The 17,337-nt window shown below is 52.1% G+C and overlaps 5 protein-coding genes and 1 non-coding gene across 6 annotated transcripts; 2 read left to right on the top strand and 4 right to left on the bottom strand.

Annotated features, from left to right (window-relative positions):
- Positions 1–234: 234 nt before the first annotated feature.
- On the bottom strand, positions 235–306 carry BO94DRAFT_t122. The gene has a single exon. It is a non-coding gene; the product is annotated as a tRNA-Met (tRNA).
- A 3,061-nt stretch (positions 307–3,367) lies between these two features.
- Positions 3,368–4,607, bottom strand: BO94DRAFT_623020 (plasma membrane Pth11-like protein; the record flags this gene model as incomplete). The annotated part of the gene is made up of 4 exons (XM_025617118.1): positions 3,368–4,183; positions 4,235–4,308; positions 4,360–4,396; positions 4,443–4,607. The coding sequence occupies 4 exons, from the start codon at positions 4,605–4,607 to the stop codon at positions 3,368–3,370; spliced, it is 1,092 nt and encodes a 363-aa protein (XP_025469324.1).
- A 1,226-nt stretch (positions 4,608–5,833) lies between these two features.
- Positions 5,834–7,587, bottom strand: BO94DRAFT_462192 (vitamin H transporter; the record flags this gene model as incomplete). Its single annotated transcript, XM_025607962.1, has 7 exons — positions 5,834–6,473; positions 6,528–6,740; positions 6,786–6,841; positions 6,891–6,991; positions 7,046–7,141; positions 7,198–7,364; positions 7,424–7,587. The coding sequence occupies 7 exons, from the start codon at positions 7,585–7,587 to the stop codon at positions 5,834–5,836; spliced, it is 1,437 nt and encodes a 478-aa protein (XP_025469323.1).
- Positions 7,588–9,044: 1,457 nt separating this feature from the next.
- On the top strand, positions 9,045–11,344 carry BO94DRAFT_533732 (DEAD/DEAH box helicase). The gene has a single exon (XM_025611387.1). The coding sequence runs from the start codon at positions 9,061–9,063 to the stop codon at positions 11,089–11,091; it is 2,031 nt and encodes a 676-aa protein (XP_025469322.1). The 5' UTR covers positions 9,045–9,060; the 3' UTR covers positions 11,092–11,344.
- Positions 11,345–11,761: 417 nt separating this feature from the next.
- Positions 11,762–13,137, bottom strand: BO94DRAFT_584202 (uncharacterized protein; the record flags this gene model as incomplete). Its single annotated transcript, XM_025615609.1, has 2 exons — positions 11,762–12,668; positions 12,740–13,137. The coding sequence occupies 2 exons, from the start codon at positions 13,135–13,137 to the stop codon at positions 11,762–11,764; spliced, it is 1,305 nt and encodes a 434-aa protein (XP_025469321.1).
- A 713-nt stretch (positions 13,138–13,850) lies between these two features.
- Positions 13,851–15,417, top strand: BO94DRAFT_397596 (NAD(P)/FAD-dependent oxidoreductase). Its single transcript, XM_025607376.1, has one exon. The coding sequence runs from the start codon at positions 13,935–13,937 to the stop codon at positions 15,261–15,263; it is 1,329 nt and encodes a 442-aa protein (XP_025469320.1). The 5' UTR covers positions 13,851–13,934; the 3' UTR covers positions 15,264–15,417.
- Positions 15,418–17,337: the final 1,920 nt, after the last annotated feature.

The following is a 17,337-nucleotide window of genomic DNA, read 5'->3' as shown; positions in this document are numbered from 1 at the left end:
CAAGTAAATAAAAATCATTAGGTCATGAAGGAAAAGAAATACTGCGGGGATAGCCAAAACCTCGACGCGTCGTGTCGCCTCCTAAGGAAATGAGCTACGACAAGGTGGTCGGTCCTAACCCGTACAACGATTTAGTAGTTTAGGGAACACCATCAAATGTATAAAAATAAGTAAACATGAACAAGAACGCCGGATTGTATGCACCACATATAAAGTGGAAAAAAATAATGTGTATAGCATGTCCTGGTTTCGATCCAGGGACCTCCGGGTTATGAGCCCGGCGCTCTTCCCCTGAGCTAACATGCTGGTTGTTGGAAACAATGAACAATTTTCTGGTTCATTCGCCACTTGCATTTCACCCGCATGCCCCTTTGGTTCGTTTTGTATTACTGTAGTATGTGGATGAGTGCCATGGTTGAATTGCGGGGATGACCCCCTTTCTTTTATTCAGTGGGTGTGGTTTATGTGTTCATTGTATGCGATTCATTTTATTCTTTACATGATACTACTTTGGCTATCTGCTGCACTCAGGTACCATTTCCTCTGCATTGCTCCGCGGCAGCCTCCTCCAGATCCCTCTCAAACCGGATGAGGTCTTCATTTTCCGAAGAAGACTCGCCCGAACCAGGGACAGTCTCCTCGGTAAACCCACCCGGAGTATGCATCCAGGCCTTTCCTGGTTTCTCCACCGTTTCAACAGCGGTCGGATTAGATCCCTTAAGGGGACAATCTCTACTACTCCGATAATGACCGTCTTGACCACATGCAGAACACTTACTTTGTCTCGTGAATAATCTATCCCCGTGAACCCGCCGAGGCTTGCCATTGCTACCCTTCTCCTGCCGCAGATAACACGGTCCGCAGTCCGGATCGTCGGTGAGAAAGTCATCATTGACGGGCATGAATACCGCCTTGTAGGTGGACCTATACGACTCCTGGAGATATCGGGGATGAACGAAACTACTAATCTGACGGCCCACGGCGTGGATCGCGGCTATAGCGTGTCGGCAGGGGAGCTGGTATTCTTGAAAGTCTGTACAGGTGCAGGTCGACCGACTCAGGTCAACCTGTCTCGATCGGCCTTCACGGCTGACCTGGAAGAGGGAGTCAGAACTGATGATAACCTGGTAGAATCGCGCATGTCCCGCCTCCTGATTTAGAATCTGCTGCGCATAATCGGTGAACTCGATGGAATGGATCATCTCTTGGGTTCGACACTTGTAGAATTGCTGCGATAGATCCATATACATCTGTTTCAATGCTTCCAGGAGGGGACGTTCACGCAGATCATACATCCAGGTGGCACTAAGCGGTTCAAGCACCTTCGAGGTGGCGTGGCCAAATCGAGGGTTGGGGACGGCATGACGAGCCCACGCTGTCGCCGGAATGCTGGTAATGTAATCGGCCGAGGCAGCATCGATGTTCCGGATATGGCGTATCAGCTGACCACATTCTTCGCCATGAGGAGTTTGCATTGCCTTTGTGAAGAGTTCCTGGACGCGCTGCGGGGCTTTCCGATCATGCAGACTGGTTTGGATGTGTTGAGGACAATGGCAGTGACATGACTTGGGTAATACCTCTGGAATTACTGTTTCAAGGCCCGTGGAGTGGTCACTCATGATGGTGACCGAGGGGTCATCCATGCCAGGGAATGCTTCTTTGAGGTACTTGAAGAAAAACAGCCAGTTGTCTTTGGATTGCTCCCCTGCAATTCCATAAGCCAGAGGCAGTATCTGGTGGTTCGAGTCAAAGGTGGCGGCAACCATAAGGACCAGTTCCCAGCGATTCTTCCAAGGCGTCGCATCCACCGCGATAAACGGCTGGCAGTGTTGAAAAGCCTCCACTGTTGGACCCGGTGCCATAAATAAGCGATTGAATGCCCCTGCAGAAGTCTCGAGTCGATAATACCCCGAGCGATCGGCATCAGCCATGCGGCGTAGGTATGCAGGAAGCTTTTGAAACGATCTCACATCATTCTCGTAGGCCGCTTTGTGGGCAGCTTTAAGGGTCCGCCAGGCCTGCATGTAGGTGACATTGTTCCCCTGGGCCATCTCTGCCGCCCGTAAGGCCTTGGGTTGTAGGGACGAGTCATTGTTGTAGAGTTCCTGGTACGTTGGTTGCAGGTAACGAACGGATGATGCCGACCTCCAATGCGTGTGAGTCGAAGGGGAACAGCGATGTGGGATCGACACAGTCGTCTTGACATGTCCGTCCTTGGTCAGAGAGAATCGCAGGCGAAACGGACATCTCTTGTCCCTGCAGATGGCCCTGAATCGCCTTTTCTCCCGGGTGAGGATATGGTAGGAGAGGCCGCGAGCCACCGTATATTGCAGCAGCGTTTCACAAGCGTCCTTGATGGATGGATAGGTGGAGCCGATGATGTAGGGATCAGGCTGGTCCCTGGGGATCGGCGGTGGGGGGATTGGAGGCGTGCTGGATCGGTAGCTGGCAGGCGGGCTTCCCGGGGGAGGCATATTCACAGGATGCGGAGAGGTTTGGGACGCTTGGCGGATGATATCTGCGACAGTAGGGAACTCGGGCTCGGAACCGGGTCTCGGAGGGCGACGGGGGGCAGTCGGTGCCATGATTGCGATTCTGAACGGGCGGGCCTGTAGTCAGCATGAATTCGTCGGGAACATGGGGTAACCCACCTCTATAGGTCTTCGGGGGTGTTTTGGTAGATGGCCAGCATGGAGCCACGCGCAGGGAAAAAATGGCCGTGAGCTGGTCACAAAACGGGGGCTACGGCGGCAACTGGGCGGTCGGATTTACTTGCTGCCGAGCCCGATGAGGTCACCGCCCGGAGCCAGACAGCAATTCGTGCGAGTCGCCCTGCATCTCTCTGGTTCCCTCACATCGGCCCATCTCTGCATACGTGAAAATGTTGCAGTCATTGTGAGACATGATCTCTACGCAGAAGACGTAAAATGCCATCGAAGAACAAGGACTCGATAGGAGACCAGTGTTTGCTGGTTTCTGCCCCTCGATGAATTTGTCAATTTGATGGGTGCGGCAAGTGGGCGGCAGAACAAAAGCGGTGATGTTAACTGACAGCCGCAGCCTGAGGAATCCGGTCATCTCGGGGGACACCCTAAATAGGACTAGGCCAGGGCTGTCGAGATAAGCATCGGGTGGCTAGCGGGAGGCTAGTTGAGGCGCGCAGCCACTGACATCCTCAAGGCTTGACCCTCCCTAAGAGATCCACCGCAGACTCGGCATTCCATGGCTGGACCATTTGCCAGCCCTCATTCCAACTGCCAAGAGCCAAGAGTCAGAAGCCAAGAGCGAAGGATCAACCAGAAACCACCAGTCGAAATCCAACGGGAAGGGGAGAGGAACAGAGACTAAAGGATCAGAAGAAGATATCTCATTTCGGATACACCATTTCACTGCGCATCGTAATACCCGTCTTCACCATGATCTGGTTCTTCGCAATCGGCCCCTCACTCCCCAGACTCTCTGCATCCGCATCCGCATCCCCATCCACCTCCACCTCCCTCTCCCCCTCGCCCCGACTCATTCCCCAATTATCCCCTGTGTGATTGCCCGACCGAGACCCCAACCGACTCATATGATATCCCGGCCGGGTACGGCTCCGACTCTTTCGGGACCCGTTCGACAGGGACACAAACCACCCAGGCAGCATCTTTTGAATCGGATGCTTCAGGAATGGCAAACACGCACAGATAATTCCCGTGCTGGCCTCGATGGCACTCCACATGAGCGCATCAAATGATCCCCATGTCGGATCCGTCGTCTTAGTACTGGCCTCCATAGCCCACATGCGAATAATACTCGTGACGCACACAAACAGCCCCATGCCGAACACCAACATGACCCCAACCTTCCGGATGCGGTCGAGGTGCAGCTGTGCCAGTACAGGTAGCGGCATCAGACACACCCAGATGTCCATCAGCGTATTGTAGCCCGCCCACGACCAGCGGAAGCTAGCATTACTGACGCATTTCTTCGGGATGTGTTTGTACCAGCTGGCGCGGACAGGGATGCATTGGAAGATGGTGGCGATGACGAAGCCGAATGTGCTGGTCAGGACGAGCGAGATGGTGATCCAGCAGATGAGGCGGAATGTGCGGTTGGGAAAGATGCGGAGATAGAAGGCCAAGAAGGAGAGTTTGTTGAGGCAGAGGACGAGTTTGTAGAGGATCTGGAAGAGCCAGAAATACTGTGACGCGAATTAGGGTCTGGTCGGATGGTTGGGTTCTGGATCGCTCACCTTCAGGGCTAGAACAACGTTGCCGCCGGTTTTGACAATATCGGCCTTGTGTCGACCAAACGCGAAGTGGCAGGCTAGCGAGTCAAGGTTAGCATGGGGGATGCGAATTGGCACAATCCACATACCCAAGTCACCCATCACGGTGTTCACAATTTGCACGGCCTAGATATGGTGAGTCAAGCCCAATAAACGTGGCCGGGGTGCATACCATGGAGAACGAGATGATGATATCGTCCGCCGAGAACGTGCTCTTGATATAACCCTTCCATAGTAGTCGATAGGCCACCAAGACGAACGCAATGCAAGTCAGCACTGCGGTCACCTTGACGAAGAGAGGACCTTTATTAGGGACATCGGACGGACTTTCCGTCATGGCGGCGCTGCCAACCTGGCCGGTGGACTGAGAAGGAGAGAAGAAACAGAAAGGAACAAATCATAAGACAAAACAAGAGGAAAGAAACGAGCGTGGGGGAAGGATAAAGAATGAAAGCGTCCGGCTGCTACGCAGAATCAACTCTGGGATTTCTCACGACGGCGACCACGTGGAAAGAAACGGTCGCCTTATAGTACCTCCGTCCATGTACCGGGGCATGAACGGCTCCTGGTCTAACAGCTGCAGCAGGGATCATTGAATGGGACGCCGAGATCCTGCATGGCCCGGGGCAAACATGTACCTAGCCTCTCCTTCGGGTTACGGCTTTGGAAGAGCCTAGGCACAGGAAGAGTCTAACTTATACTGGCTGGATAGCGAGGATAACCGTATCTACACCAGCAGCCTCTGATCAGAGTGGTAGGTATACATGGACTTAGGGAATAGTCGCCTTGCAGGAAGCACTAGAAGAGTCCGTCCTGGTCGGCCAGGGGTGCCTCGTACGGCGCACACACGACGATACTAGAAGCCTCACTGGCATAGACTGAACAATTCAACTCACGGCCAGAGTGTAATTGTACTGTACGGTTGTACACCAGTGGATCGCGTAATAATCCTGGCAAATTCTAACGGAGTGGTGGTGGTGGGTCCAGGATGGCGCCAGGGAAAGTAGTGTATATTAGGGCCGGTCCGGTCCCGATACATTGATAACAGGATCCACAGGGCCTGCCAGTGATCGCGAGTCAGAGTGAAACAGACTCCCCGATGGCGTGGCACGGGAAACCAATGTCGTACCATGTTTGCAATCTCCGAAATAAAGCGATTAGCCTGGTGGGTGGCCCTTACGTTGGGGACCACAACGCGACTGTGCGGCCTTTTTAGTACCTATTTTTTTTTTTTTTTGGGAGTTTAGGAACAATCCTTCGTAGGACGCCACATGGTATATACCCAGTAGGAAATGGGATGGATTCAAACCCAGCTGCACCAGTCGGAACGTCCGGGAGGTGGGCGGCTTATGCCAGTGCCCTAGCATTCATCCAGGTCAGAACTAGTGAATCCTGAAAAGCCAAGAGGGTTAGAAATCCGACGTAAGCTGCAGCCACGAAATGAGCATGTAGAGAATAATAGTAATAATATCTCGCATTATAATGTCTAGTCCGGACCAATCTCGGCACGATTGGCCCCATCCGGCCGTCTATCTGGCATGATGGAATCTATCTATCTAGTATCTACAACTGAAACCGGAAATCCGGATGGGCGTCTCCGAGATCTTCTGCCTCTTGCGCCATGTCGGGGGTCCACTCCTTGGTGGGCTGGCTGTCGCGGCGGCGATTTTCCGCGCGCAGGGCGAAATAGTAGACCGTGCACGCCAGCCCGGCCACCACCGCAAATGCCAACCCAACTCCAAACCCGGTCGGGTATTTGGGGGCCTCGCTGGTGATGAAGACATTTCCAGACACAAACGCGCCGCAGTTGCCGAACGCGGGAAGCAAGCCCATGCCCACACTGCGCTTCACCCCTTTGCCCAGGTTGATGCACAACCACACCACCGTGATCGACATCATGATGAATGCCCCGGAGGCCACGAAGAACATACCCATGTAGCGAACGCCGGCGGCGGGAACTTGAGCCAGTTCAATACTCCATCCGATGATGACCAGAGCAGAGCCGAAGATGGTGAAGAGATAGCGGTGCCGGAGATGATCGCTCAGCCAGGCGCTGGAAAGGGTCACGACAAAAGCGACCGCGTAGACAGGGATGCTGTGCTCCTGAGCAGAGCGGCTAGTCCATCCAAGGTCTCTCAGAATGGTAGGCTGGAAATATACGAGGGAGCTGGCGCTTTCTTCGGCGCCGAGGTAGGCCAGGACACTGTACGAATCAGTGGCTGGTCAAAGACATCATCCAAGAATAACGGAGGCCTACCAGATCCAGATCTTCCAGTCCGCAGCCATGCTGATCACGCGTTTGAAGGAGATAGGGTCGTCGCGGACGCTGCCTCCGTCGGCTTCCAAACGAGCGAGGAGCAATGCCTTCTCCTCGGGTGTCAAGAAGGTTGCATCTTCGGGAAAGGGGACAATGATCCAGTAGCAGAGGAGACTGACTCCCATGGTGATGATGGATTCGATCAAGAACAGCCTACATGGTGAGATACCGGACGTAGTGAGAGCGGGACAATCTTACCAGCGCCATCCCTTGTACCCGTCCAGATTCAAAGGCGTTATGAGACTCGAGAAGAGCTAGACCGTGTCAGCGATCATCAATAAAGGCTTCTTGAAGCCGGCTTACCCCGTTGAATGCACCAGCCGCCATATTTGCGCTGAAAAAGATGGCATATCGTCGAAGGAACTCATCACGCTTATAGTAACTGCCGATCAAGTATGCGCAGCCTAATATCTCGATCAGCGACGGTGTGTCAGACGGTAAGATGAATGGGGACGAACCTGGAACAAACCCGGCTTCACACATTCCCATAAAGAAGCGACACGCAATCAATCCACTGGCGGTTTTGGTGAGGCCCTGACCCATCACAAACAGACCTATCGTTCAACCTCGCGTTAGCAAACGCCGCTATCCAGAATGGCGGTCGCCTCACCCCAGGTAAACATGTAGAGCACCAGCATCTTCGGACCGAATTTCTTGACCAGCAAGTTCGCTGGCATACCGAAGATGACGTAGGCGACGGTGAACATGGTGACAGCCAGGTTGTAGTCGTTGCCGACCAAGTGTAGCTCCTTGGTCATGCCTGCAATCTTCGCATTTCTAACCGACACCTTCCGTTAGCCTTCTGCGGCGACGTCTGCTTGCTAGGGGATTCTCACGCAATATTCGACCGATCCATAAATGAGACGAGGAACAGAAACCACAAGGCCGGGATGACTCGCCAGTCCAGCTTGCGCAGGAGCTTCTTCTCCAAGGCCGGGTCGATGTCGCCCCGGGAGGCTTCCACGATCCGTGGCTCAATATCCGGCTTCTCCATCGACATGATTCCCAAGTAGTTGTGTAATGGTGCGGAGAGGATGGATGAGGGGTAGAAAAGGCGCTTTTCCGTGGCGACACCCCGAGTTTTGTACAAGCGGCAGTGAAGGGCTCGGGATTTCCGAGCGGCAAAGAAAGAATTACCCTGCAGGGAATGTTGCAGGAAGGCCAATCTCCGGAGGAATGCATCCCTGCACGGGGATAAATATTAGACCATTTGGCGCTGCACACCACGGCGATACAGCCTGCAGAGTTACCGATGGTGGAAAGGGTATGATAGGGGCCCCGTCGTAGCCCTTGCTAGCCCATGTTAGTCCCTGCTAGCGGGCCCCACGGTAATATGCTTGAATACACCAGTCCCAAGTGCCACCCATGAATCCTCGTAGGCTCGTCTGGTCCTGAGCCAGGCCCTTGGCAGGGCACTATCCACGCCTAGTCGTCCGCTTTGGGAAGGTTGCCGGAGCCCTTCGTTTTAGGCCTCGAGCCGGCCAGCCAATGCTCGGACAGTCGCACCGTGACCGGTAACAGGCGGAAAAACCCCTGCAATGGTGGACAGTAGGCTACTAGTTGGGTCCTCTGAGTTGCAGATGCCAAATCACGCCGTTTGACAGCGTTGCCAATCAAGGCTTCAGGCTTCAGGGCTTCAATTCAAGCACGGTTATCACCCACATGGTGTGATATGGCGAGAATCATGATGTCATCCACTGGATCCACCGACCTGGCCACTTGACTCCGTGAAACGTGGATACGAGCACGGAGATTCAGCTCAGCTGTGACCATTTCCAGCACGTCCTGCCGGAGGAGGCCGATATCGTACGCTAGAGGTGGCCATGGCAGCACTATTGTCTCGTCTCAAGCCAGTGATCCCACATCGCTTGGTAGCACGTGGCCCTGCACATGGTATGGTGCTGACTGCAGATAACTCGTTTAGCGTCTTCCGCGAAGTCGTTCTTTGGGTCCGACTAGTATAGTACTACGCAGATAAGTGTGGTCCACCAGGCCAAGTTCAAACCGGCTTTTCAGGTCCAGTCTTCGCATTGTGTTTCCCTGTTGACTGCATGGTTCCACAGTATGCAAGAACCGAGGAGCCATTCATCTTATCACAAGGGGCCTTATCTGAGACAGAAGACTCCGTTTGTAGGCTCTTGCGAGGCGTGATTGGGTTGCTACAGTGGAATATCTGTTTGTCAGCCTTGACTGTTCTGCTCAAGCCTCAAGGGAGGTGTTCCTGATGTATGTTCTGCATCCACAAGGCGGGGCTGACACAAGATCGATGTTGTCTCGGTGCTGGCGAAGAGTCTCGAGGATGGTGACTTTGTCTTGGGGGACTTTGAGAGTGGATGGCGGGACCGCGATAACCGATGATCCGGCGCACCCGATCATGTGATATATATAACATCACGTGACTCTCTCGGCCACTCGATGGGCGATGGCGACAGAAAGCAAATCTCCGATCCACGGACATCTCCATGGCATCTGGATGGACCGCATTCGCCAGACACTGGGACTCGCTCCCGATTTGCTGGCCTGGAGGGCGCTCCGAGGCCCGCGGATCCCAAGCACAGTAATTCGGCATCCACTCTGGCGCTGCCGTTCCACCATCGCTTCCGACGCGTTCGACGCGGCCTCAACAGCGCCACCGGCACCGCCTGCCATCGTCCTTCGGGACTACCAGGAGGAATGTATTCAATCGGTGTTATACCACCTGGACCAAGGGCACAAACGCCTAGGAGTCTCGCTGGCAACTGGCGCCGGAAAGACCGTCATCTTCACCCAGTTGATCGGTCGAATTCCCCCGCGAGATGGTCGCCATGACCAGACCCTCATCTTGGTCCATCGAAGGGAGCTTGTCGAGCAGGCTGCGCGACACTGCCGGCTGGCCTATCCCGATCGCACCGTGGAGATTGAGATGGGGAACAGTGTCGCGTCTGGGTCGGGCGACATCATCATCGCCTCGCTCCGGAGTCTCACGTCCGGGGATAGAATCTGCAAGTTTGATTCCAGACGCTTCAAGCTAGTCCTCGTGGATGAGGCACACCATATCGTGGCGCCAACCTATCGCAGTGTTCTCGAGTATTTTGGCCTCGACGATCCGTCGCCCGATTCGCCCGCTCTGGTCGGAGTGTCGGCCACGTTTTCGCGCTTCGACGGACTCAAGCTGGGCGCTGCGATCGATCATATAGTGTATCACAAGGATTACATGGATATGATTGATGAGAAATGGCTGTCTAACGCGTTCTTCACCACCGTCCGGTCCGAAGCGAATCTCTCCCGAGTCAGAAAGGACAAGTTTGGCGACTTTGCCCTCAGCTCACTCTCCGAAGCCGTCAACACAAACAAGTCGAATGACATTACTGTACGTGCCTGGCTGGCCAACGCGCAGGATCGCAAATCCACCCTGGTGTTCTGTGTCGACATCGAACACACTAGACAGCTCACCGAGGCGTTCCGGGAAGTCGGCATTGATGCCCGCTATATCACGTCGGGAACTCCCAAGGACATGCGGGACGAGCAGCTGCGCTTATTCAGGGACCAGGAATTTCCCGTGCTTCTTAACTGTGGTTTGTTTACCGAAGGCACCGATATCCCGAATATCGACTGCGTACTGCTCGCCCGGCCGACACGGTCTCGCAATCTTCTCATCCAGATGATCGGACGAGGCTTGCGGCTATACCCGGGGAAGAAGGATTGCCATATTATCGACATGGTTGCTACCCTGGATATTGGTGTTGTTTCTACCCCAACTCTTTTCGGCTTACACCCGGATGAGCTCCTAGAGAATGCAAAGGCCAAGGATCTCAGAGACAAGAAGGAAACAGCAGGGGGGCAGTACACTGAACAGCCACCAGAGACCGAAATTCCCGCTGACGAGTCTGATGTGTCCGATGACATCAAAATCACCTTCACCAAATACGACACCATCTACGACCTGATCCATGACATGAAGTCCGAAAAGCACATTCGCTCCCTCAGTCGCTTCGCCTGGGTGCGAGTCGACGAGAACAAATACACGCTCTCCGATTCAACCGGATGGATCACCCTCGACAAAGAAAAGCCCAGCCCCAGCAACCAAAACGCAAATGACACGTCAGCATCCTACACCGTTCACCACGTCATGAAGTTCAAATCCACCACGGAAACCACTCAGTACACCCGTCCACGTCTTATTGCCACCGCCACCGACTTTGAGTCGGCCGTTCATGCCGCAGACACATTTGCGGCCTCCGAGTTCGACGAGCGGTATATCTCCACCCGACAGCCCTGGCGTCAGCATCCCGCCACCGCAGCCCAGGTAAATATGCTGAACAAGGCGAAGATCCGGAACGGACGAATCGCCCCTGGCGATCTGACCCGCGGCCAGGCAGCAGATCTGATCACGAAATTGAAATTCGGAGGGAAGAAACGGTTTGACAAGACGCAGAAAAGGCGTCGAGCTTTCGATGACAAGGCTCGGGAGATGGCCGAGCTGAGGAGACGCGAAGAGGTCCGAGTGGGACCTGTAGAGGGGTGAATACTATCAGCGTTGATATTGCTCCTATCGCTCCCCAAATTCTCTCCTATCTGCATTCGGTTCATCGAACCAAGTTCAATGCTAAGTCATATCAGGCTAAGCTAATCCAATTCATATCCCGTTAGCCTATTGGAGCATCTTAATTGTGATGCTATCTATGTAAGCGCTTCTTGTCAAGCAAGTTCATGTAGCTTGAATGTTTATCGAATCCCTTAAAATCCCTAATCTCGCAGTATGAAAGACCGCAGCAGCGACATGTACAGAAAGTCGGAGGTAGTATAATATACAATGTGATAATCAAAGATTTACAATGATATGTAAGTAGTCAGTTATTACAATCTCTATTCTCGTACTTTCAGCCTTCTATTTTTATGTCCAACTTTGTGTACTTTGTCATACTTACTGGATGACTCATTCTGAGGTGTGGTTAAGGTATTTGTTATCTTTGATAACTGACTGTTCATAGCCAGAATTAGAATCCAGGTCAAGAAACTACAGTTTGCTTACAGTTATAGATGCTATACGCAACCCACCTAGCAGACTTCCTACGTTTTCGTCGCAGCATCCAAGGCTTTAAACAAAGAAGAATAGCGAAACTTCATATCACAGTAACTCGGGCTAAGAACAATAAGCATCACCCTCCCAATAACACTCCGCCACCACATGTTGCCTACAGCTCTATAGCTTCCTCCATCAACTCCAAGATCTCCGTAATTTCCTTCTCATTCCTCGTCCACCAGGACAAGGTAAGGTCCGATTCCTCGGTTTCAGTAGAGCCCAATTCCTCAATATCTGTAGATTCGCTTAGATACTCCCTCGCCTCTTCCAGGTCTCTCCGATAAGTCTCAATATCAAGACTGTCAGCACATAGCAGTCGCGCCTTAGGGCTCATCTTTTTCAGCAAAGGAAGTATAACCCCATAGTTTGGTGATCCACTCTGGGCCAATTCCAGATACCTCTGGACCTGAGGAATAGGTTCTGGGTTCCCTAGATCAACTCGAGCCGCCATGCACCGCAGAAGATCAGGCCGATGCGGGTCATGAAGGGGATATACCTTAAGGGCACCTTCCAGTAGGTCCACATTGAGCCGAGCACCTTTACGAAGTAAATGTACTGCAGTTTTCGAGCAATTCCTCCGGACAGCCATGTTGAAAGCACTATCAAGATGTCTTCGTTGCTCTGGCTGATGGCGAAGAATAATATCAATAACGATTGGTTTCAGCCAGCAAGTAGCAAAATGTAAAGCCGCCGGTTCATCAAATGTATCCCAGATTATTCGTTGAGCATCAAGACTTAGAATCTTTTCCAGTGGCGTGGAAAAATCCACGCCGTTTTTGGCAGCAAGCCAGAGTTGTTTGGCCGCGGATTCCATTTCACATAATTTCTCCAGAACCTTCCCACTCGTAAAGCTCGCACCATACTTCATGAATAATGAAATCCACTCCTCTGCTAGCTTCTTATCCGAAAAATCACCGACCCAATCTATCATCCGCCGTTTGGTGTCACTATTCTCATAAGGGATGAGGGTGACATCGGCACCCCTCTTAAGCAACAGCTTGAACATTTTGATCCTCATGCTGATCACAACAGCTGCCAGTAGCCGGGGCTTTCGGTTTCTATGTTCTTCCCCGAGATCAACTTCTCTTACTGTATTGCGAACGGTTCCCAGTTGCCGTCGATAAACATGTTAGGGTCAAGTCCTGCATCCAGATACTTTTCAAACGTGATCATGTCGTTCTTCAAAATCGTTGCTCGTAGGTGACTCATTGCTCCAAGTCGTTGATTGCGAGGGTCGATTTGGCAATCCCCTTCTAAGCATGGAAGGGACCCAAGATGCGGTTCTTGGTGGCAATTCAGGTGATACTCCCGGGTTTGTAGCGCATATTTCTTTAATCGTGTATTGTACTCTCCCTGGAGCTTTTTGTTGAGACCCGTGCATGTCTTTTTCAATTTGAAATAGGACAGATGATCAAGATACCGAGTACACCAGAAAAGTAACTCGTTCGGCAGCACTCTGCTCAGGTAATCTTTCCCGACTTCCGGCATCGTGATAGAAGGCTGGGGGATGAGGTGGAATCTTGAACGAGAAGATTGAGGTTCGATTGATGAGGTGGTGAATGGACGGGTTGAGAGCTTGTAGTGGTTTTGGGTCTACAAGGATTGCTTTCGATTGATCGTATATCATAGTTTACTAACTTTAGTGCCTGCAATTTGATTCTTTGTTATACTTGGGAAGGTGCGGGGTTGTCGTAATCATCGTAATACGTGGTACTACAGCTGTAGGATACATCTCTCGAAATGGAACAAAGAACGATGACTCTCCGCCACTGATAAGTAGCACCTAAACACTGAGTACAACAAAGAATGTCAATACAACTTTGATGGTGGTGATTATTCAAAGCAACAGCCGATGCAACCTCATTGGGTACATCAGCTTTGTTCCGATTAATATCGCGTGAGTCACAAATATGCTTCCTCAATAAGGGGAACATCCTAGAACAATATCAAAGATCTTGGAACTCCGATAATCCCATATCTTGTACAGCCTGAAGCCTTCGTTAGCAGACAATTACCATGGATGATGATCTGAAACATGCTTGTTGTATTGCCTGAGGCAGTAATTGTGGTAGCCTGAGGCCTTCATTACCCCGCGGGGCTTATCTTATCGGCCGGAAGCGAGACGGGCCGATGGATGAGTCAGCCTGTGGGACGGGATCACGCCATAGTGGAGTTTGGGTTTAATTGAGTTGCCGGGGACTCGAAAAACTTTGGGGAACTTGACTTTTGGCTCTTTCTCTTACTCCGGAACTAATTCACATCTCCTTAATTAATTAACTTTCAACATGTTGGCAGCACGTACTGCTGGGCGCTCGATTGCCGCAGCCCAAAGGGGCTTTGCAACCGCCGCCCCCGTGAGTTCTGTGGCGCGGAGTCATAAGGTCGTCGTGGTCGGCGGAGGTACGGCCGGTCTGGCCATCAGCCATCAACTGCTCCGCTCCGGCAACTTCTCTCCGAATGACATCGCCGTCGTCGACCCCTCCATGTGGCATCACTACCAACCGGGCTGGACCCTGGTCGGCGGTGGCCTCAAGACCAAGGAGGATCTGCGCCGCCCGTTGCACGGCTTGATCGACCCGAAGCTCAAATTCTACAACCAGAGCGTCGGCACCTTCGCCCCCGAGAACAACTCTCTCACCCTGGGCAATGGCGATCAGGTCAACTACGAGCAGCTCGTGGTCGCGCCCGGCATCAACATCAACTACGGCAGCGTGAAAGGATTGCCCGAGGCACTCGCCAACCCGGATTCGCTCGTCTCATCCATCTATGGCTATGATACCTGCGACAAGGTCTTCTCCACCATTGAAAAACTCAAGTCCGGTAACGCCATCTTCACTCAACCCGCTGGGGTGATCAAGTGTGCGGGTGCCCCCCAGAAGATCTTGTGGCTGGCCCTGGATTACTGGAAGCGGGCCGGTCTGTACAACCCCAGCAACCCCTCCAGCTCCGCCATCAAGATCGGTTTCGCCACCGGTCTTCCCTCCATGTTCGCCGTGCCCAAGTACAGCGCTGCCCTTGAGGGTCTGCGTCAGGAGAGGGGCGTGGAAGGTCTCTTCCAGCACGACCTTGTCTCCATCGAGGGCAACAAGGCCACCTTTGCCCGGCCGGACGGACAGGAGCAGGTGACGAGACAGTTCGATCTGCTGCATGTCGTTCCCAAGATGGGACCTCATGCCTTTGTGAAGAACAGCGCTTTGGCCAACGAGGCTGGCTATGTGGATGTGGACGCCGGCACCACCCGTCACACCAAGTATGCCAATGTTTGGTCCGCAGGTGATGCTTCCAGCCTTCCCACCTCCAAGACCGCGGCAGCCATCACCTCGGAGGCTCCTGTTCTCGTCCACAACCTGCTGAGTACCATGGAGGGCAAGACTGCCGATGCGATCTACGACGGTTACGCCTCATGCCCGCTGGTGACCGAGTACGGCAAGGTCCTTCTCGCTGAGTTCAAGTACGGCGGAGAGCCCAAGGAGACTTTCGGAAACTGGTTCGGCATTGATCAGAGCGTCCCTCGTCGGGCATTCTACCACCTGAAGAAGGATTTCTTCCCTTGGGTGTACTACCAATCCCTGGTGAAAGGTACCTGGGCGGGACCTAAGGGTTGGACAAACTAAGATGAGGCTGTGACTTTCATGTACAATACCATTTACGGCGCAATCGATGTTCACTTCCATATACCTAGTACCAGCTGGCGTTTGATCCGTTTCTTCTGTGTTTCTATTCCTTCGCCTGCGGTTTGCCTTGAGGTCGGCAAGGTGCAATGATTTCTGTTGGCTTCTGGGGCATAATCACTTGGTAGGTAGAGAAGTATCAGGTGCTATACTACCCACCGGTACCCTTGGCGAGAGGATGACATCAATCGCTCGACCGGAGTGATGCACAATGATGTCACGTGATGGTTCTCGTTGATAACTTGCTGCCTCAGGCGTCAAACCGCATCACAGCCAATCGTCCAGGAGCAGGCCAGATAGTGGAACAACGCATCATGACTCTGCTCACTGGCATAACATCCACTGTGTGATACCTATGGTCGTTGCTGGTCTCGTCGAACATATGCCTCATGTTCGAATGATGCGCTGTTTCTCTCGGACCTCCCATTTTCCAGTCATAGAAAAGATTCAGCTAGACAATGAGTAGATTTTGGGTACGAACGATCCTCGGGGTAAATCTTGAAGCCTCATCTCCCCCTTTCCCTATTTTATCTCGGGGTATCGTATTATTTTCAGCAGGGTGATAGATGGGGTTCAGACTATGCTGCCGATAAGAACCTCTTCTTCTATCATTGATAGCCACACACTGGTACAGTATTTCTCATCATCCAAGTACGCAAATCAATCATGATCTTTGATGCTCAGTCTCTGCTCCGAAACACAGTCAGGCCCCGGTCATGTTAAGTATGATTGCACCCTTTGCCCACAGTATTCAATGGTTCTTTTGGAAGAAAGACACATCTCTTGAAGATTGCTTTTGCAATAAAGTATTCGTCCGTATGGGTATTGATTGATTTGTGTTATCCCGAATCTCATTCTGATTTCATGCGGCTTCCAAGATAATTGTAGTATCATTCTTCCTGTCGATACATTCATAATATCTTGAGTCTTTTCCCCTCTTTTTATTCTCTGTATGCCCTGTTTTTATGTCATGTCATTGTTCACGCTCTTCCTCAGCTAGGCATGCCCATGTCTCGTAAAGGGATGAGTTGAGTAACACCAATTTCACTATATTGAAATAACCGGCGGATATCCGAGATCATTGATAGTAACCCGGGATATAAGAGAAAAGCTGATGGAAACGTTCAGGAATAGTGAATCAAGAACTGAATATAAGTGGTCGCAGTTACTCAGGGGTGGAAGGCGATAGAGAAAGAGGGAGAGAGAGACCTAAAGAGGGAGAGAGGAGAAGCGGCAGACAGAAATTTCTGCTCGGGGTGACTAACAACAACTTGGGGGTGAATAATCTCAATGGGACTAGGCGCTTCTCCTTATTTCCTTCTTCGGGGCGTTTCTATTTTTGGCCTGTGTTACTGTTTCCATGGCTTGAATTGTCAGTTGAGTTGAATGGCACTATTTGACTCATGGTGGGGGTTCTGCTTTGCTACAACGCTTACATGACGGCCGCGAGGGATGCTTGATGTTTAGAGTGGCTCTCTGACCACCTAGGAGATCCTAGACAGTCAAGAAAGATCATCCTGAGCAGAGGGATATGACTAGTTTATAGCCAAATTCCACCCGTGGGTCTTTCTACGGGCTGGAGGTCGATGTAGGGCTGATCCGAAGGGAGGAGACATGAAAATTCAATCTCTTCCCGTGGTTACCTCACAAACAGACCTATGAATGGCCTATAAGATCCGGTACCGAACTTAGTCTGATCTGAGGCTATCGCTTTTTAGGTTTCAATTCTATGTTATAGAGTTTGTGTGATGAATGACCGGAACCAGCTGGTCTCGAATGGGGGACTCGCTACTTCACGGGAGACATTGCGGACAAACTATCGAACCGAAACCGCAGATATTATCACAGCCATAAATACTCACACATGAAGCTGTGTGGAGTAGGGAAAAAGAAAAGACCACGTAACCAAGGGATCAGCTGACCTGCCTGCCCGCCTACGGAGAAACGGGAGGGAGGAAATTCTCCACCGTGAATAATGAAACCCATCCCTTAGGTTTGGAAATTAGCCAACACCGTG

The sequence above is a fragment of the Aspergillus sclerotioniger genome, assembly GCF_003184525.1.
Source record: "Aspergillus sclerotioniger CBS 115572 chromosome Unknown BO94scaffold_9, whole genome shotgun sequence".
Classification (NCBI taxonomy): domain Eukaryota; kingdom Fungi; phylum Ascomycota; class Eurotiomycetes; order Eurotiales; family Aspergillaceae; genus Aspergillus; species Aspergillus sclerotioniger.
The sequence above is the reverse complement of the archived record's forward strand: the minus strand, read 5'-3'. Positions and strand labels throughout refer to the sequence as shown.

Bases quoted from the DNA above. Each gene is read 5' to 3' on its own strand.
- BO94DRAFT_533732 (XM_025611387.1), top strand. From the start codon at position 9,061: ATGGACCGCATTCGCCAGACACTGGGACTCGCTCCCGATTTGCTGGCC.
- BO94DRAFT_397596 (XM_025607376.1), top strand. From the start codon at position 13,935: ATGTTGGCAGCACGTACTGCTGGGCGCTCGATTGCCGCAGCCCAAAGG.